This window comes from Aptenodytes forsteri, unplaced genomic scaffold, assembly GCF_000699145.1.
Source record: "Aptenodytes forsteri isolate BGI_AS27 unplaced genomic scaffold, ASM69914v1 Scaffold167, whole genome shotgun sequence".
NCBI classification, from domain to species: Eukaryota; Metazoa; Chordata; class Aves; order Sphenisciformes; family Spheniscidae; genus Aptenodytes; species Aptenodytes forsteri.
The window spans coordinates 2,205,996-2,223,282 of NW_008795926.1; the positions used below are offsets into that span (position 1 = coordinate 2,205,996).

At 48.8% G+C, this 17,287-nt stretch overlaps 1 protein-coding gene across 1 annotated transcript in view; it reads left to right on the forward strand.

The window, feature by feature from the left end:
• Positions 1–4,204: 4,204 nt before the first annotated feature.
• The window catches only part of TBC1D2 (TBC1 domain family member 2), a 20,098-nt gene continuing 7,015 nt past the window's right edge, over positions 4,205–17,287 (forward strand). The window contains exons 1-9 of the mRNA XM_019473603.1: positions 4,205–4,612; positions 5,280–5,412; positions 6,868–7,009; positions 9,158–9,294; positions 9,915–10,102; positions 11,241–11,627; positions 12,464–12,574; positions 14,213–14,400; positions 15,601–16,071. Of these exons, the coding sequence (XP_019329148.1) occupies positions 4,205–4,612; positions 5,280–5,412; positions 6,868–7,009; positions 9,158–9,294; positions 9,915–10,102; positions 11,241–11,627; positions 12,464–12,574; positions 14,213–14,400; positions 15,601–16,071 (2,165 nt within the window). The remainder of the gene's footprint in view (positions 4,613–5,279; positions 5,413–6,867; positions 7,010–9,157; positions 9,295–9,914; positions 10,103–11,240; positions 11,628–12,463; positions 12,575–14,212; positions 14,401–15,600; positions 16,072–17,287) is intronic.

A 17,287-nucleotide genomic window follows, 5' to 3' on the forward strand; every position in this document is an offset into this window, starting at 1 on the left:
GGCTCCTGGAGGCATCAGAGCCTTCCTGGGGCCGGCTGGGGGGGACTGCCACCGGAAAACGCTGTGCCCGGCAACGCCGCCAGGCCGAGCTGGCAGTGTCGCCCGTGTTCGGTGCAGATCGCTCACTGTCACCTGCTGCTCCTGTCAGGCCTCTTGCTGAGCCCCTCCCCAATCATCTCTCCTGGCCTGCCGTGGCACAGGCGGCTGTGCGGGGCGAAGGGCTGGCACTTTCTACCCGTGTCAGACTGGGACCCTCGTGGAGCAGGTGGGTCTGTGGTGGCTGCATGGCAGGCACCCCTGTGCTCCTCCTGTGCTGCCTTTGCTGCTGGTCCTGTAACCACCTTCCCCTTCGTGAGTCATGCAGCACATGCTGGGTCTGGAAGCTGTGTGGGGTTGTGGTTTAGAGAACAAAACCAGTGCTTTGACTTTTCATGAGCTCAGTTCCCTGTGTGGTTGCATGTGCCTGTGCCAGTGCCAGGGTATAAGGTAACACTGGGAGCAGGATGCTTACTTTGCAGCCATGCTGGTACTAACCAGTTGAGGAACTCCAGATGAGGCTTTTAAGGTGCTTCCAGGGCAGCCTACACATAGGCAGGCCAGTGCTGCACTGATGCCACCCTTTTTGTTACACTCTGTCCTCTCCCTCCAGCTGCAGCCGAGGGGGAGGAGAAGGCAGCTCAGGCTTCAGAGGGGAGAAGGACTTCATGCAACCGCAGGTATAGCCTTCACGCTTTCCCCTTTTGCTTAGTGGAGCTAGACTCCATCAGCGCTGATCCAGTCTAATGGCCAGCTGCCGTGCAAGCTGAATTTGGATCAATTCACTACTAAAATAAAGAGTTGTCAAGATGCAATGCTGTAATCAGCTTCATGTGCGCTACAGTTTGAGAGCTTAGGCCAGTGGAAGGATGGGCCACTGGACATCTGGACAGTTTCGCTTCTTGCTGCTAGTGGAGCTAGACTCCACCAGCGCTGATCCAGTCTAATGGCCAGCTGCCGTGCAAGCTGAATTTGGGTCAAATCAGTTTTTGGCTACAGAAATGTGTAGTTGGCATGCTGTAATCAGCTTCATGTGCGCTACAGTTTGAGAGCTTAGGCCAGTGGAAGGATGGGCCACTGGACATCTGGACAGTTTCGCTTCTTGCTGCTCAGGTACTAAACTTGGCTAAAGTTGGTGATAAAACTCGGTAAAGTTGGCTAAACTCGGGGGTTTCTTGAGACCAATGGAAATGAGTCCTATCATCAAGGCTCAGCTATCACCATGCAGAGAAAGTCAAAGCCATACAGACTCCTTATCCTGGAGACAGGGCGTAAGACGTGCCTTCCCAGGCCAGCCCAGCGCCTGCCAAGCCCAGCAGGGCCTGGCAGTGCTGGGAGGAGGAGAGGCAGCTGCCGGAGAGCACGTAAGCCTGGCTGTGCTATGCGCCCTGTCCTGCTGCGCTCCCCCAGGACCTGTGCCGGTGGGTTAGGGCAGTCTGACCCTATTCCTTGCAGTACCTCCTTCAGAGCCTTTTTCAGGGGTCAGTCAAGACCCTTTGGCCCAGCTTGATCCTACCAGCCTCCAGTCTCCTGTGGCACCAAATACCACCGTTTTTACCGTGTGAAGTTTGTTTGCCTGATCCGATTTGCCCCAGCCGACTGCACGGCCGTGGCTCTCGCGCTGTGGGGTCCGGTGAGCAGCCGGTCTGCATCCGCTGCCCCGGCGGGGCTGCGGGCTGGGGGCCCCCCTCCCAGCAGAGGGGCCCTGCCGGTCCCCGCCAGCCCATGAGCTGTCCCCCTCTGGGCTTGCTTCCAGCGTGCCGCGTCACCCCGGTGAATCATTTTCCTCCAGATACCCGGCTGAAATTTCCTTTTTTTATTATTTTTTCCGCGGCTGCAGCTGGCGTTCTCTGCCTCGCACCCCTCCTGCTCCGCTCACCCGTCCCTGCCGCCCTCCCCGGGCTGCGCCGCGCCCCGCCCCGCCGGTTTCCGCGGCTGCAGCTGGCGTTCTCTGCCTTCCCACACCTCTGCTCCGCTCACCCGTCCCTGCCGCCCTCCCCGGGCTGCGCCGCGCCCCGCCCCGCCGGGCCCAGACCGGCCCGGCTAGAAGCTAGAAAACCGAGCCCGGCGCTGAGGTCCCCCCCGCCCCGGGCCGGGCGGTACGAGTGGTGCCAGGGTCCGGCCCTGCCGCGCCGGGCAGCGCAGCCCCGTGCCAGGCTCCAGCAGCCTTGGCTTGTGCCCTAGCGCGGCGCAGCTGGGCTGGGAGGCGCTTCTGCGGCGCTCAGGGAGGGGCGGGGGGGGGGTACCTTGTGCCGCTCACACCGGCAGCTCCAGAAAGGTCAGTGCAGGGTTCACCCTGATCTCTTTTCATTGATGAGTCACTGTCAGAGCTGCTTTCAGCTAAATAATCTCTTTCAGACAGTTCCCAGGCAGTGACTGGACCGAGGGAAACTTGAGGCAGAAGCCCCTCTTCTGTTGCTGTTGGATTTGTTTTGGAGGCTGTGGTTACCTGCTTGGTGGTGCCTGCAGCAGTAGCTCTACGCCAGCAGACGGTGACTTCCAGAGGCATCTCCGCTTCTCTTAAGGAGGTGAGATCTTCTCTAGCGTGCTTTGCAGTGCAGACTTGACACGACTCCTTATAATTTGGTGCTTGAACCCATAATGCTTATACTTAATCCTGTTCATGGTGTGGACCCATGGACCATCATGCTGGTAAGAGGTAGAAGTGTGATGGATTCTTCAGATGGTACAGGAGGTCCTTACTGCCATAAAAGCCCCAGGGTCTGTTAGGGAGAGTTGAGACTACTTCTTCCTCCTGATGATGTGCCAGGCAAAATTAGCTTGGAAATGAAGCTTTTGGGTGCTGCAGAAGCTTAGCTGAGGCAGCACCTTCATGAAGTGTGCTTGTTCCTGGTATTTGTGAATATGTTCAGCAGCAGGATCAATGGTGTCAGGGGAGTGAACTAAAAGAAGTTCAGTAGCTTTCCAAAAAGAGTGAACATTATCTATAGTTGTCTAAAAAGCTAATGTGGGAACAGGAGGAGGCAGCAATAAATGTGATGGGCTTAGCCAGTGCTAGGATGGGTAAATCTTCTTTCAGTCATGAGGATAAGTTGTTCCTAAGAGTGTGAGCTTGGGCAACATCTCTCTGTGCTCCACTGTATTAATCTCTATTCACCTGTTGTCACACAGCTGGCTGTTGTGTTCAATAGTTTTGTGTCTGCAGTTGGATTCCCACTAACTTAACACTGCAACAATTTATTTGTTTGCATATTTGCTTCAGATACGTTAGTGTCTGAACTGACGTCTCTGGTAGTCTTTTCATTTATTGATCTTTAAACCATGTTTTTACTTAAGAAAAAAACATAAATTATTTATAGGTATTTTTCTGGAGTGTTGTTAGCTTGCTTTATACAAGGGCCATGGGTGTCTGCAGCTCCGAGCAAAAAATCACACCTGCCATATGGTTAAGCATTTGAAAAAGTGCCCAGAAATGTGGCAGAATTGCAATCCTTGCATACAATCAAAATTCATCTGAATGTGGACCTGAGCAGCTGCCTACGGCTTTGAAGTCGGCCCCTTCTCTGAGAGGGAAGTTGGACTAGAGATCTCCACAGATCCCTTCCAGCCTTACTCTTCTATTTTTCTCTTGCACATTGCGTTCCTCTTGGGAACCCAGCAGATTACTTTGGCCACTGGGCAACCAAATCTCTTTTGCAAGGATCACAGAATTACTTTCTCTGGTGCATAATCCATCATGAGGCCTATTGGATTGACATCTAACACATGGCATGCAGGCTTTTTAACAGCAATCCTTAGCTGACACAAATGATTTATAAGGATGCTGCATGAGGCTGGATTTTTCTCCAGACACCATGGTTTAAAATACTAGCTGAACATTCAGTGGAAATGCCAGGATACTCTTACCTGAAATCCCTTTACCCAAGTATGTGGTCCCCCAGAGCACGTTATTTTGCCATGTTTTCTGCAACTGTTACTTAACATTGTTGTCTGTGGCTTCAAATACCCCAGTTATTGCTGTTGATTTGGTATGCCGAAATTATAGTATGGGGATTTTTTTTTGTTGTATGCCAGACCCGAGCTTATTCCTCCTTTTTCATTTGCTGCAGGTTCTATAACAATGATGATATAGTTGGGATCTGCTGTTACTTACTTACCTAGAGAATTTCCCATTTCAATCCGATTTTGAGTATATTTCCTGAAAGAGATGAAAAAAGGACCAGAAAGCAGAGCTGGTCCCCTTGCCACTCCAGGCAATTTAGTGGAGTTAAATCCAGACAATAACAGCAGCAATGGAGCCTCAGCGAAAGAGAAAGACATGCTTTCCTCTTCTGGAGAACTGGAAAATGTACAGCTGAAACCCAGCAGAGAAACATCCAGAAAAAAACTCTGTGGCTATTTAAATAAGCTGGGCATCAAGGGGCCAATCAAGACCTGGAAGTCTCGCTGGTTCTTTTACGATGAAAACAAATGTCATTTACTATACTACAGAACTGCACAGGACATCAACCCTTTGGGGTCTGTCGATCTCTCCAATGCCAGCTTTGACTGCAAGGTGGAAAATGGGGAAGGGGTTTTTGAGATCAGAACACCAAGCAGAGTTTTTACTTTGAAGGTAAGGAACAGCATCTTCTTGTGGGGGCTGTTGTGAAACATTCCCAATCAGGACAGACACATCTCTGCTAAGATACCTCTTAGCTTGAGTTTCACTTTAGTCCTCCCAGCCTGGACTGTTACGACTGTTACCATTTGGACCTAAATTACTTGCATTGTTTTGGCAAGACTGGGACTCCGTTACCTGTGAGATGGCAGTTGTTTAACAGGATAGGAGTAAAAGCCAAACTGAGTGCTGAATTAAAATCCTTGAGGAGTCCTGCAGTCCACATGTAATTTACTGAACAGAAATGAGCTCCCCTGTCTAAAATGATGCTCCAGCAGGAACCTTTGCTAGATTTTTATCTCTGTGAAAATCACCATTAAGAAGCTCTGTGGGTGGTTCCTGGCTAAAATAATCGTGACATTTCTGCTTAGCCTTGGAGCATAGTAACCCAAAAAAACGTTTAAAATGAGGTCAGCGATCCACTGAGGTTCTGTTACTAAGGCCATGCTGAAGATTTACTCTGTCCTCCCAAATCAGTGTTAGGACCAGAGGATATAGCATAGGCTTGACACAGCTGGCCTTTATTTCTGCTGACTTGGGCAGTGAAATGGTGGTCAGCCTTTCAGGATGTGTCTCATGCTGATGAGATTACTCCTCTCCCTTTCCTGTTTTGTGTTGTTAGGCAATCAGCAAACAGGCAATGATGTACTGGCTGCAGCAGCTACAAGTGAGACGTTGGGAATTTTGCAACGCTCAGAGCAGATTTCCTGTGGGCAGCTCCCAGCTTGTGAATGAACCTCTGGCTGGCAGACCAAGTAGGTGTTGCATATGTCAGCCTTTCTTTTGCTTTCAGCCCCCAGTGATGAATGATGCTCCTCATCTGTAAGTGGGCAGAGGTTTTGGCCGGGTTTTTAAATGCAGGTGCCAACTATCAATGCTTGGTCGATGTTTGGAACTTCTGGCCTTATTATGGATGAATGTGAATGGGCTGTCTCCTAATCCACAGCATGAGGTTGGAGATGCTTAGGTATCTTATGATCATGAATTCCCTCTTGATTTTCCTCATGCTTGTGAAGTGGGCACATTTGGTATATCCCTTTCCTCTTGCGAGGCCTGTGAAATTTACAGCAAGCAAGTTTTTTTTCAGCGGTGGTGGGATGAAGATGTGTATTCCTAGCAGTGGGAGTACACAGGCTGGTGGATCAGGGGAGGGCACAACCAGCGTGTCCACCTGTTTAGTTATAGAATCATAGAATCAGAATAGTTTGGGTTGGAAGGGACCTTTAATGGTCATCTAGTCCAACCCCCCTGCCATGGGCAGGGACATCTTCAACTAAATCAGGTTGCTCAGAGCCCCGTCTGACCTGACCTTGAATGTTTCCAGGGATGGGGCATCCACCACCTCTCTGGGCAACCTGTGCCAGTGTTTCACCACCCTCAGCATAAAAAATTTCTTCCTTACATCTAGTCTAAATCTACCCCCCTTTAGTTTAAAGCCATTCCCCCTTGTCCTGTCGCAACAGGCCCTGCTAAAAAGTTTGCCACCATCTTTTTTATAAGCCCCCTTTAAGTACTGATAGGCTGCAAGAAGGTCTCCCTGAAGCCTTCTCTTCTCTAGGCTGAACAACCCCAACTCTCTCAGCCTTTCTTCATAGGAGAGGTGTTCCACCCCCTTGATTATTTTTGTGGCCCTCCTCTGGACTCACTCCAACAGGTCCGTGTCTTTCTTACGCTGAGGGCTCCAGAGCTGGACGCAGTACTCCAGGTGGGGTCTCACCAGAGCTAGATGCACATTTTGTTTGAAACAAATAACTCTCTCCCTAGTAAGCGTCTGCTCTGAAAGGTTCTAGGTACCTTGGCATTTTGCTACAGCAGGCAATAATTTGGTTACAAACTGTGTTTGTGGAGTGTTATCTGCACATTGAAACTATCAGACACTGTTTGGGATAGGGGAGAAGAACAGCAACAGCTCCCTTCCTTATTCCTTTAGGCGGTTAAAGTTCGATTGTTTAGGGTTAGTCATTCTCATATACAAATAGTTGAAGTCACTTGATTGTCCTTGAATAGATGACTCTGTACATGGAACCTTCTGTAATTTGACCTAAAGCTAAGGAGACTTGCTCTGCTGTCCTTGTTCCACCTGGCCAGTTGAATGTGGAATGTATACCTGTAGTAAAATGTTGTGGCTCTCAAGTTACATGAAGGAGCCAAAGTCCAATGGAATTCTGTCTTGCTCACTTGCTTCTGTGTACTGGTTTGTTTTTACATAGATGTTGTTGACAATGAAGACTTTCTGCCTCCGGTGAAAACACCAACAGAAGCAGTGGGTTTAAAGGCAGCGTCTTTGCCTGCACCCCAAACATCTACTGCTTTGCAGAATATCTCCCTTAAGCACCCTTGGACAGAGATACAGTAAGTGCATGAGGAGAGCTGCAGTGCGGTTGACATGCTGGCCTGCCATTTTGTGCCTTCCTTGCCTGTCATGTATTGTGTGAAATGGGACTCTTGCCTGGGTGGAAGAACCATGAAGCAGCTTTTTGAAGGGTATTCCAGGTGAAAGCAAACTTCCTGCCAGAGGGTCTTTCACATCCGCCTGTTCCAATGCATTTCACATCATCTAGCTCTCTTAGCAAAGATCCTAGTGGCAGACCTAGGGCTTGGTTAAGCTTTCTTCAGTGTAGGTGGTGGTTTGCATGCCTACTGCAATGCAGCTGCACATTGCTCTTGGAAGGGCACACGGGCAGGTTGGGCTGTATTCTGTAGGCTAGTGATAGAAGCCCATTAGCACTTCCCAGTGGTTTCAAAGGACCTTGAATGTAGTGCACTCTCTAAAGCAGGAACTCCAAGCAAAAGGTGCTTGAGCCTGTAATGTGGCTCGACACTGCACAGCTTGCTACTCCTTGCTGAGTTTCAAGTATGTGAATATTCCCACTGCCTACAATGATGCTGCTATTGGCAGTTGCTATGTGTAGCTCCATCAGGACTACAAGTTACAAGCCTTGGGCAGTTACAGTTGCACAAAGACAACCCCCATCAACATCTCCTTAAGTGTGTCCTAGTCACTTATTTACATATAACCAAAAATGTGTAAGTGGCCACAGGTGTGGTAGGTAGCCTCGCACCTGCCAAATGTTTTTGGTGAGGAGGCTGGCTATAGTTTTTTACCACCACTGTGGCTACAGTCTGTTGCTGATAGGAAGAAAGATCCCCCATGAGACCAAAGAGGATCAGAGTCAGCTGTACTATTTTGCAGGGTATGCATTGTCTTCTCCTCACTTTGATTAAAATAATATGATCATATCTCCTCCCCTCTCCCCAGCCTTGCTTTTGCTAGCTTGAATAACAATTGCCTTTTTTCAGCTTAAAATTGTATTGCTCCCCTGGTTCTGTGAACATTTCTTCAGGCTCTATCACTCTCAGGCTGGGTCTCCATGAGTGTAGCGTGTCTGATTTCAGCTAAGTTCATCAGATCCCTGAGCTGCTGCTGTCTCAGAGGAAAAACTAAGTGCAGCATGAGGTAGAGAAAAGTAGGAAAGTTGTGTTGGATGAGTGCCAACTGCAGACTACAGGGAATGAAGGTCTGCTTATCTTTATGTGCCAATACGTTCCCTGAGGTCAGAAATGTCTGCTCTTCTGCTGTGGAGCCTTACAGTAACAAGGCAAAAGGAGAACAATACCTAAATGCCAACTTCATTTACAGTTAGGAAGTAGCTGACACTGAGTCTTTTGTAGATCCCAAAACAAGGGGCTTGTTTTGTTTTAGCTAATGGACAACACAGGAGGAGAAGGGAAAAGACCTGTTTAGAGATAGGCAACTGTCTCATTTTCCTGTATAGGTTTTACAGAAAATACTTGTGCATTTGTGGTTCTGCATGATGCTGTAAAGTCATCTCTTAGTGCTTCTGGCAATATCTGATAGCAGCAGCTGTAACAAACTGGTCTGGGTCTGATAGCAATTTTGTTCCTGAATCTCTTTACTGCATCAAAGTCTATTGAGTTTGTTGTGGCAAGGTTATTAAATGTGGTTCAGAGCACAGGACCTGTGACTGCTTCAGATGTGATCATTGTGGCAGTTTTGGCTGTGCTGTAGATAACCGAGTTTTTCTTGGCACCTGGGGATTTCCACAGTGAGCTAAGGAAAGGGAGGGAGGGAGGGAGGGAAGGAAGGAGGCGGAGGAGGAGGAGGAGAGGAAGGGAGAGAGGGAAGGGAGGAAGGGAGGGATGTGGTTGGTCTACTGTTGCCTTTGATCTCTCTGTCCAGCCTGATGCATTTATGTACAGGGCTCAAGCACATGGGGAAAGATCTTCAGCTGATGTACATTACTGTGCTAGTACTGATTTTGTGGCACCTTCCTGATTTACACCAGTTACAGCCTTGCTCCCCTCAGATCCACCAGTGCCATGAACAGTTCATTTTTTCAGCACATGAAGGAGATAGGTTTTGGGAAGAGGGGTGGGATATGAGGAGAAGTAAGGCGTTGAATAGTTTGAATATGCACTGACTGCAGTGATCATGACTTCCACTGTTCACTAGTCTGTCTTGATCTCTTATTGTTTCAGAAACACTGTTTACAACATCTGTGGCTCCAAGCAGCTCTGGGGGAAAAATGGGAACGTCTTTAGCTTCAGTGAATTTCAGGAGCATCCTGAGAACCCGGATGAGGAGCAAGAGGCAGAAGTGGAGGCAGGGTGTGCAGGTGCTTGTTACTGAGCTGTGTGAGCTGGTCTGAGTATGACACCTTCTAGCAAGGAGTCAGACTTAGCAGGAAAGGGAGGGAGAGGGTGGCAAGTTGTCATGAGACATGAAAACTCTATCACATTGTCTCAGGTCCCTTCCTGTGTTGTTGGCACAAGACTGACTCTTTTGGCTCTGCTTCAGGCTGCATCTGTCTATCTCCTACCTCTGGAATCTTCTGCAGAGGCAAAAATACCATCCATGGTGCCAGCCCGTGCTGGTATTTCTTTGAGATAGAAGTTAAATTGCTGCACGGTCACAGGCTAAGCTCAGCAGCTCCACTGCATGCTTGGGAAGTTACCTCTCCATGGTGGTAACTTGCATTTGCTGTGTGCAAGATACATGGGCAGGGTGCAAGGTGGGTTAACAGGTACCGTAAAACATCACGGCTTTGTTTATTCTGGGGGTACCTGTGGCTGATCTCTACTGTCTGTGCTTCAACGCTGTGGATCCCAGCAGGTCAATTTTCCTTGTCCTGTGTGTCAGTCTTCTCTGCTGAGCTGTTGTGAGTGCCCCCATAGCAAGACTCAGAAGTCCACAATAGCAACCCAATTCTGTGTAAATTACCCTATTTCCCTTCAGTTAAGGAGGGGACCCCGGAGGATGGGAGGATGGAGCCCAGGCTGAACTGGGTTAGGAAAGCCAGGTGGATGAACAGTGGCTTCCCAGGCTTGCCTGAAGAACTGTCCAGGGAGAGGAACCCAATGGATAAAGTGAGCGTCCTACAGCAACAGATCCTGACACTCACAGAGGAAGTCAAGTCACAGAAGGTGAGTGTGGTGAAGAGTCTGCTGCTTCTAAGGGCAGGGCCCTGAGACTGGTCATAGGGACTCCCTTATACCTTGGTGTTAGGCTGAGAAGTGCTCAACAGGCACTCACTGGGGACCAGTTGAAGCTCCTGGTGTTATCCCTTTGTATGTGCCTGATTGTGCCCAGCACAAGGGAGAATGGGCTGTCCTTCAGCCATTGCTAGGAAGTGCAGCTAGCAGATGGGCTGGAAAAGGGAGGTAAAACAAATCCCAGTGCGCTCTGCAGGTGTCTTGCTGGTGCATCTGTATTGCTCAGTGAATGTACGAAGTACAGTCCTGAATATGTACCGTGACACTGGCAGGAACTGCCAGGCTGAGTCATGCTGTTAACAGCAGGTCATACTTTTTGGACAGTGATCCGCCATTAAGAGTTGATTTGACTGTAGAAGTCAGCGCATGGGTCACTGCAAGGGCTGCCTCTCCTGAATGGTACTGTTCTTCTTCACAAGCATGGAGCAATGCCAGGCTCTCCACTAATGATGCTGGTAGCTCTTCCAGCATAAGAGGCAGGAGAGCCAGGTCCCGTGGTGGGCAATCAGTTGCATCCTTGATTTGCTTCCCTTAAATGGCTGAGATGGCAGAGCCTGAATTGGCAGCATGTTGCTGGGGCAAGCTTTTGTGCCTTCATGTGGGATGGAGTGAGGGACGACTCTGGCAGAGGGAAGGTTAAAATGGATACAGCAGTTTCCTTCTGGTAGCACAGATGGATGCAGACTGCATTATTTCCCTCCCTCCTATTTTACTACACTGCTGACCAGATCTCCAGCTTCTCTGGTCTCTGCTGGGCCTCCCAAGAAGGATGACTATAGAAAGTCAGAATTCAGACAGTGTGAGCAGCAGCTTGTCTGTTAGCAATCCACCTAAAGTCAAGTCATCTGTTGCAGACACCTTTCAGGCCCAGCTCTGAGAGCAGAGCTTCTCTACTGGGGAAGCACTGTGATTTCAAGATTGCTGCATTCAGTTTTGCTTCTGAAAGGAGTCAATTTCAAGATCCTGAGGACCTTCCACTGTTCACTCAGTACTGGTTGGGTCTGTGCTGTCTGTGCTGCCATTGCCCTGGGCAGCACTGTGATGTAATGGCTTCGCATTCGCTTTTCAGGAGCTGGTTAAACTTCTCCACAAAGCTCTGGAGGCAGCCCAGCAGGAGAAGCGAGTATCTAGCATGTATCTCACTGCAGCAGAAGATAAGGACAGGCTGGAGCTGGTGCGCCACAAAGTGAGACAAATCGCAGATCTCACCAGTCGGCTGGAAGCTCTTGAACAAGAAAAGAAGGAACTGGAGCAGATACTGACTCTGAGAGACAGCCACATCCAGGAACTCAAGGAGCACGTGCAGCTTCTGATGGAGAAGAACCATGCCAAACAGGAAGTCGTCATGGCCTTGACGGAGCAGATGGCCCGAGAGATCTCTGACCCTCCGCAAGAAGCCAACACTATTGCTGCAGAGACATTGTATAAGCAGCAGGAGGAGATTGAGCACCTGAAGGTGTGTGAGATGGCACAGGTCATTTGGGGGCTCCCATTTCTGTGCCCTCTGGTTCAATGGGAGGGTGTTCCTTGTGGGAAGCACAGAATATACTTCTGCTAGTTGCTCCATCTGTCTCCAAACCAGAGGCAGGCTGGAAGGGGCTCACTGGATACCAGTAGGGTGCTTAAAAGCATCTGGGCCAGTTTCAGCTTCAGTTCAGAGCCTGTTTTGTTGATTTCGTGTCACTGTTCAGTGCCTGCCTCTTTCTTTGTTCTTCTTTTGTTTCACAGCTGTAGTCTCACTTGCTGCCTTCACTAGCTTTGTTCCTCTGTGTTTCCCTCTTGCAAACAGTTTCTCAATACATCCTGGTTCTTTCAAATCCAGCCTGTTATATGTCACTATATGCACAGCTATAATGACCAGTTAGCTGGGGTGGAGAATTGCCAAAAGAGCCACTTACTGCATTGTGGGAGAGTGTTTTTGCTGCCAGCCATGGGGCTGAGATTTGTGTCAGTTTTAAAAAAAATAGAACACAACACATATATTCTTCGTCTTATTTAGGTGCATCTCTAGCTTTATATCACCTGGATGTCTCTGTGTTTTCTAAGCATGTACATGCAGTGCACTTAGCATTTTCAAGTGTCTGTCTATGCATGACACTCTATTTAATGTTATGCCTTGATTTCCTTTGTAGGCAATGTTTGTCCTGGGGAGTCCTGTCTTCTCCCTAGAACACAAAATTGTTGAGATATTTTCTTGTCCTTAATGCAATCCACACCTGAGGTGCCTGAACTGGGAGGGGATTCCAAGCCCCTCAAGAACTCTCCTTGTGTGACTGTTTTGCTTCGTGGCAGGATGATATTGATGCATACAAAACCCAGAACCAATTTCTCAACTCAGAGATTCACCAGGTTACTCGACTCTGGACAAGTGTTGCTGAGAATGAAAAAGCCCTTCTGATGAAGGTAAGGCAAAATGACTTTTTTCCCTGGTGAGAGCTGTTACTAATTTCTTTCCAAAGTTGGCACTGGAATGGATTTTGGTCCAAAACACACCAGGAATAAGCTTTCTTCCCAATGTGTTTTTTTAGTGTGACCTTTTTTTCTGCTTTGTGTTGTTCCCAAATTATACATGATCATTTTCATTCTTCAGTAAAAGTAAAATACCTGTAAAGCTCAGTCTTAAGGGTGCTGAAACTTAACCAAGATTTCTGCATTTCAGCTCTGTTTTTGGATACAAATAAAAAAGCAACACTATGTGTAGGGAATCAGAATATTTTCCTGAGAGCTGGCAAACTGACTGAGCCCTGGCTCCATCTAGTCTTGAGTTCTCTACCAGGCTTGGTACTGCCAGGTGGCAGCACTCTCAGGTCCTGCAGCTAGATCAGAGTTTTTATGTTTTCTTAAGCTCTGTTGTTGTTTCTGGCCTTGTAAATGTGCATAACCTGGTTACTCTCAGACTTGTCTAACTTCTGGTCCTTAACCACTTCCCCAGGCTGGTGGTGTGTGCTGGCATTTGTTCTGTGGGTTTTCCCTGGATTTTACTTCCCTGGGTTTTAAGTTATGTCTCCACAGTCTTGGATTCTGGAACAGGGCAAAAAGCTGCTTCTGAAATGTTGTTGCCATTCTTACATCTGTTTGCTTTCTAGTCCTTTGAAACCCTGCCTACCTCCTAACTTACTGCCCTTCTCTGATCCTGAAACTGCCATAACCTTCAGAAAGGAAGTAATCAGACCAACATGCTCAATGTGAGGCAAAAAGCTGATTAAAATGGTAGTATGACAGTATCCCACGCTCCTTTCTGTCCCCTCTATATGCAGCCTAATTCTCTCTGTGGTTTGTGTTTTGTTTTTGTTTTCAACTGCTGCTTCCCACTGAGCAGGAGTCTTCATTGAGCTTCCTGTGAGACATTGGGTGAGTCTTGTCACCTGTGTGGCCTCAGTTCCCCACTTGTGGAGTGGGGATAACAGTCCTCATTCCTTTTTTCTGATCTATGTGCCCAGGAGTATGGTGGTGGCAGGGACTGTCCTGCTGTTTGAACTCGGTTGGGCTTCCTGTGCTTGAGAAATGTTGTGTACCAGTGCCATGGGACTGGGGTTGCTGAGGGGCATGTGGTCACCTTGTCTGTGGTGCTACCGTGTATCCTGAAAATGGTATGGTCATAGCTCAGTCCCAGGAGCAGTGTTTTTTGTCAGGATACAGCTCAATGTGGGGTAGAGAACTTGTCTGAGGAGCAGGGAAAAAGCCTGCAGAGAACTCAGCTGCAGTGGTGGCTCTTTGGTTGTGTCTCAAGCTGAGCTGGCTGGGATATGGTCATCCACTGATGCAGTGCAGTAGCTAATGTAGGTGATGCTGTAGTAGGTCTTCCAATGGATAAGCAACTTCTGTTGCATGCTAGCTACTGCAGCTTGTGCTTGTTCATAGACCACTGTGATTCATTAATGGCTGCAATTCCACTGACTGTAGAAAACTGCTGGATGTTTTTTCTGGGGCTTTGCTGTTCAGGAGTCTTCACTTTATGTGCAAACCAGGCCAGTAGAGAGCAGTGGCAACGCAGGAAGAACCATCAATGAGCCAGCTCATTCCCTCTTGTTTCCCCATCAGTGTGCCTGCCTGCAAGCACGAAACTGCCAGATGGAGAGCAAATACCTGACAGTCTTGCGGAAGCTGCAGGAGGCTGTGCCTGGCCTGCCCAGCTCCCATGCTGAGTTGGTGAGGAACCTCATCCAGGAAGCGCTCCAGTGGGATGTGAAGGAAGAAGCAGAAGAAGGTTTTAACCTGAATGCTGTGAGGTAAGAGGCAAGAGCATGGGGATATTCACACTCTTGTAGGAGTCTGGCCGTGGAGGGGAATGTGCAGGCAAGAAAGATCCAGGGACATTTCTATAGCAGGGACTTGGGGCCATGACCTAGGAGTGGAGGTTGAGGAAGCTGGTTTAGTTTGGTGGTGTGGAGACCACGAGTATCTGATAGCAGCATATCACTGTAGGAAGGTGAAGGTCAAGATGGTACAGCTAATCTTTTCTTGGCAGTGGCAGATGGTATGGCAAGTGACAACAGCCATGGTGTGCATGGGAGGTAAACACTGGACATGAGGATAAACTCCTTCTGTAGGAGAGGAGGCCACCTGGGAGGTGGGGGATCTCCATCCTTTGGGGTTTTCTAGTCCCAGCCATACAAAGCCACTGTTGTCCTGTTCTAGTGCAGGGGACAATCCTGCAGTGAAGGGGGGCTGGACTGGAGACCTCTAGAGAGCCTTGCCATCAGCGCTGCTGGGGTCCTTGCATTTGTGTTTATGCTTTCCTGCCCAGTTAGTGCCCAGGTCTGTAGCAGTTTCCATTTCATCTGGTTTCCATTTCATCAGGTTCTCCAGGTAGCTTTGGAGATGAGACCCCAAGGCCAAGCTTGGTCTCTCTGTCTAGAATATAATGGTATCTTACAAGTATTTCAGCCTGTGGACTGATGATGCACAAACCCTCAACGAGCTGTACTATCAGTGCTCCTGGTGTTTTCCGATCAGTAGGAGATTTGCATTGTGTACAGGGGAGCATCAGAAGGGACTGTGGATCTCTGTTCTTTGGTCTGATGCCCCAAAGCCTTTGCAGTCCCTTTCTACAGAACTGTCTCTGCACTAGGATGTGGTAGGGAGAAGGTACACAGGTTGAGCTAGATACTCCCTTAGGGACAGGGGAGCAGGTGAAGTGAGAGAGGTCTGATGAGGTTGGGCTGTAGCTCAGAGCAGAGTTACACTTGAGTTCATGTGCGTATGCCATTGCTGCAGGCCCTCATTTGTCTTCAAGGCTCTGAGACAGTGGGCATGGTAGGCTCTTGCATGCAGCTGCCAGAGAAGTGAAGGACGAGTACCTGTGCTCCAGCATGGGTTACAGGAACCTGGCAGCAGGCTGTAGCTGCCATGGCCCCAAGCAGTGAGTGGCCCTTGATGCAGGTACCAGCACTGTCCTTTGAACTAACCTCTGCCTTGTGTCCCTCCAGTGAGTATGATGAGTATGGGTTTATGACTGTACCTGACTATGAAGTTGAGGACTGGAAACTTCTGGCCAAAATCCAAGCCCTGGAGATAAAGTCCAACAACCTGCGGAGCCAGGAAGTAGTGGAGAAGCCCCTCCGTGACAGGTGGAACAGTGTTGGAGAGCTGAGCCCCTCTGCAGAGCTGAAGAGCCTGATCCGAAGTGGCATTCCAGTGGAGCATCGGCAACGGGTCTGGACGTGGATTGTCAGCCGGCACTGTAGCCATCTGCCTGACCACTACCAGCGGCTGTTACGGCAGAGCAAGAGCACTGAGCACCCTGCTTGCCGGCAGATTGAACTCGACCTGCCCCGCACACTGACCAACAACAAACATTTTTCCTCTCCCACCTCCCAGCTCATCCCCAAGCTCCGGAGGGTGTTGCTGGCATTCTCCTGGCACAATCCTGCCATTGGATACTGCCAGGGACTGAACAGGTGAGGAGCCAGGTATGCTGCTTCTTCATGGGATAGCACTGAGAAGGTGTAGACATATATTCTAGGCTGTGATTCAAGCAACCCCAGACTCCTGCCTCTCTAGAGGTCTGTCCTGGCTCTAGGTATTTTCCTGCAGAATTCTGCATTTGGTGTCTTTTTTTCACCCAGTGTTGTTGCTGGGATCAAGCAAGCAGCAGGATGCACTTGTTCAGCATCTCCATAGTTACAGAATAGGAAGGAGCAGCTATAGGAGGTAGAGTGAGGCAGTCCCAGAATAACAGCATGAGGCTGGGGCTGAATTTCTAAGTCGTAATGTGCTCAGCAGAAGGACACCCTGGTGATTCCCCTTTTTGCTGAGAAGAGTTGGAGGAAATGTTGGGAAGTGTTAGAGATGAGGGAGTTGCAGCAAATGACATGAGGAGAGGCTGAGGAAACTGGGGTTGTTCTGTCTGGAGAAGAGAAGGTTCAGAGAATCTGAAAGCTTCTTTCACTTCCCAAAGAAGACTATAGGAAAGATAAAACCAGACTTCTTAGAAGTGTGCCATGAAGTAAAAGAGGCATTGGGCACTAGCTGCAAGAAGGGAATTTCTGGTTAGACCTTTTCACGTGAGGAAAGTCTGTGTAAGCTATTCCTGTTGTTCTTTGGGTGGTCTTCAGAAAGACATTTTCCACTCTAGAGAGCCCTTGATATTAGGTATCATCTTTGCAGTATGGCTGAAAGGGTGTAAGTCGGAGCTGAAGAGGGTAAGGGCTGTAGAAGAACGTATGGGAAGGTGAGCTATGTCACATAATATGGAGTATCTCTGAGTGAGCTCTTTCCTGTATTGAAATAGCCAAAATCAGCACGCTGCTAACTTCAGCAGATCTATAGAACATCCCATTAGCTGGGGAGTCTGGCTTTGTCACACCAGTTCCATATTTGATGCTTCCTGTTTGCTGACAGAGGCACATGGGAAGGAAAATCACAGCCCCACGGTTCCTTCAAAAACCCGCAGAACAGATCACTTGCCTCTCTGACCAGCTGTCCTGCCATGTTTGACGTTTTGGATGCTCATGGAGCTAGAGACATGCTGTCCTGATTTCGTCTGGGATAGAGTTAATTTCCTTCCTAGTAGCTGGTACAGTGCTGTGTTTTGGATTTAGGATGAGAACAATGTTGATAACACACCCATGTTTTAGTTGTTGCTAAGCAGTGCTTACACTAGTCAAGGACTTT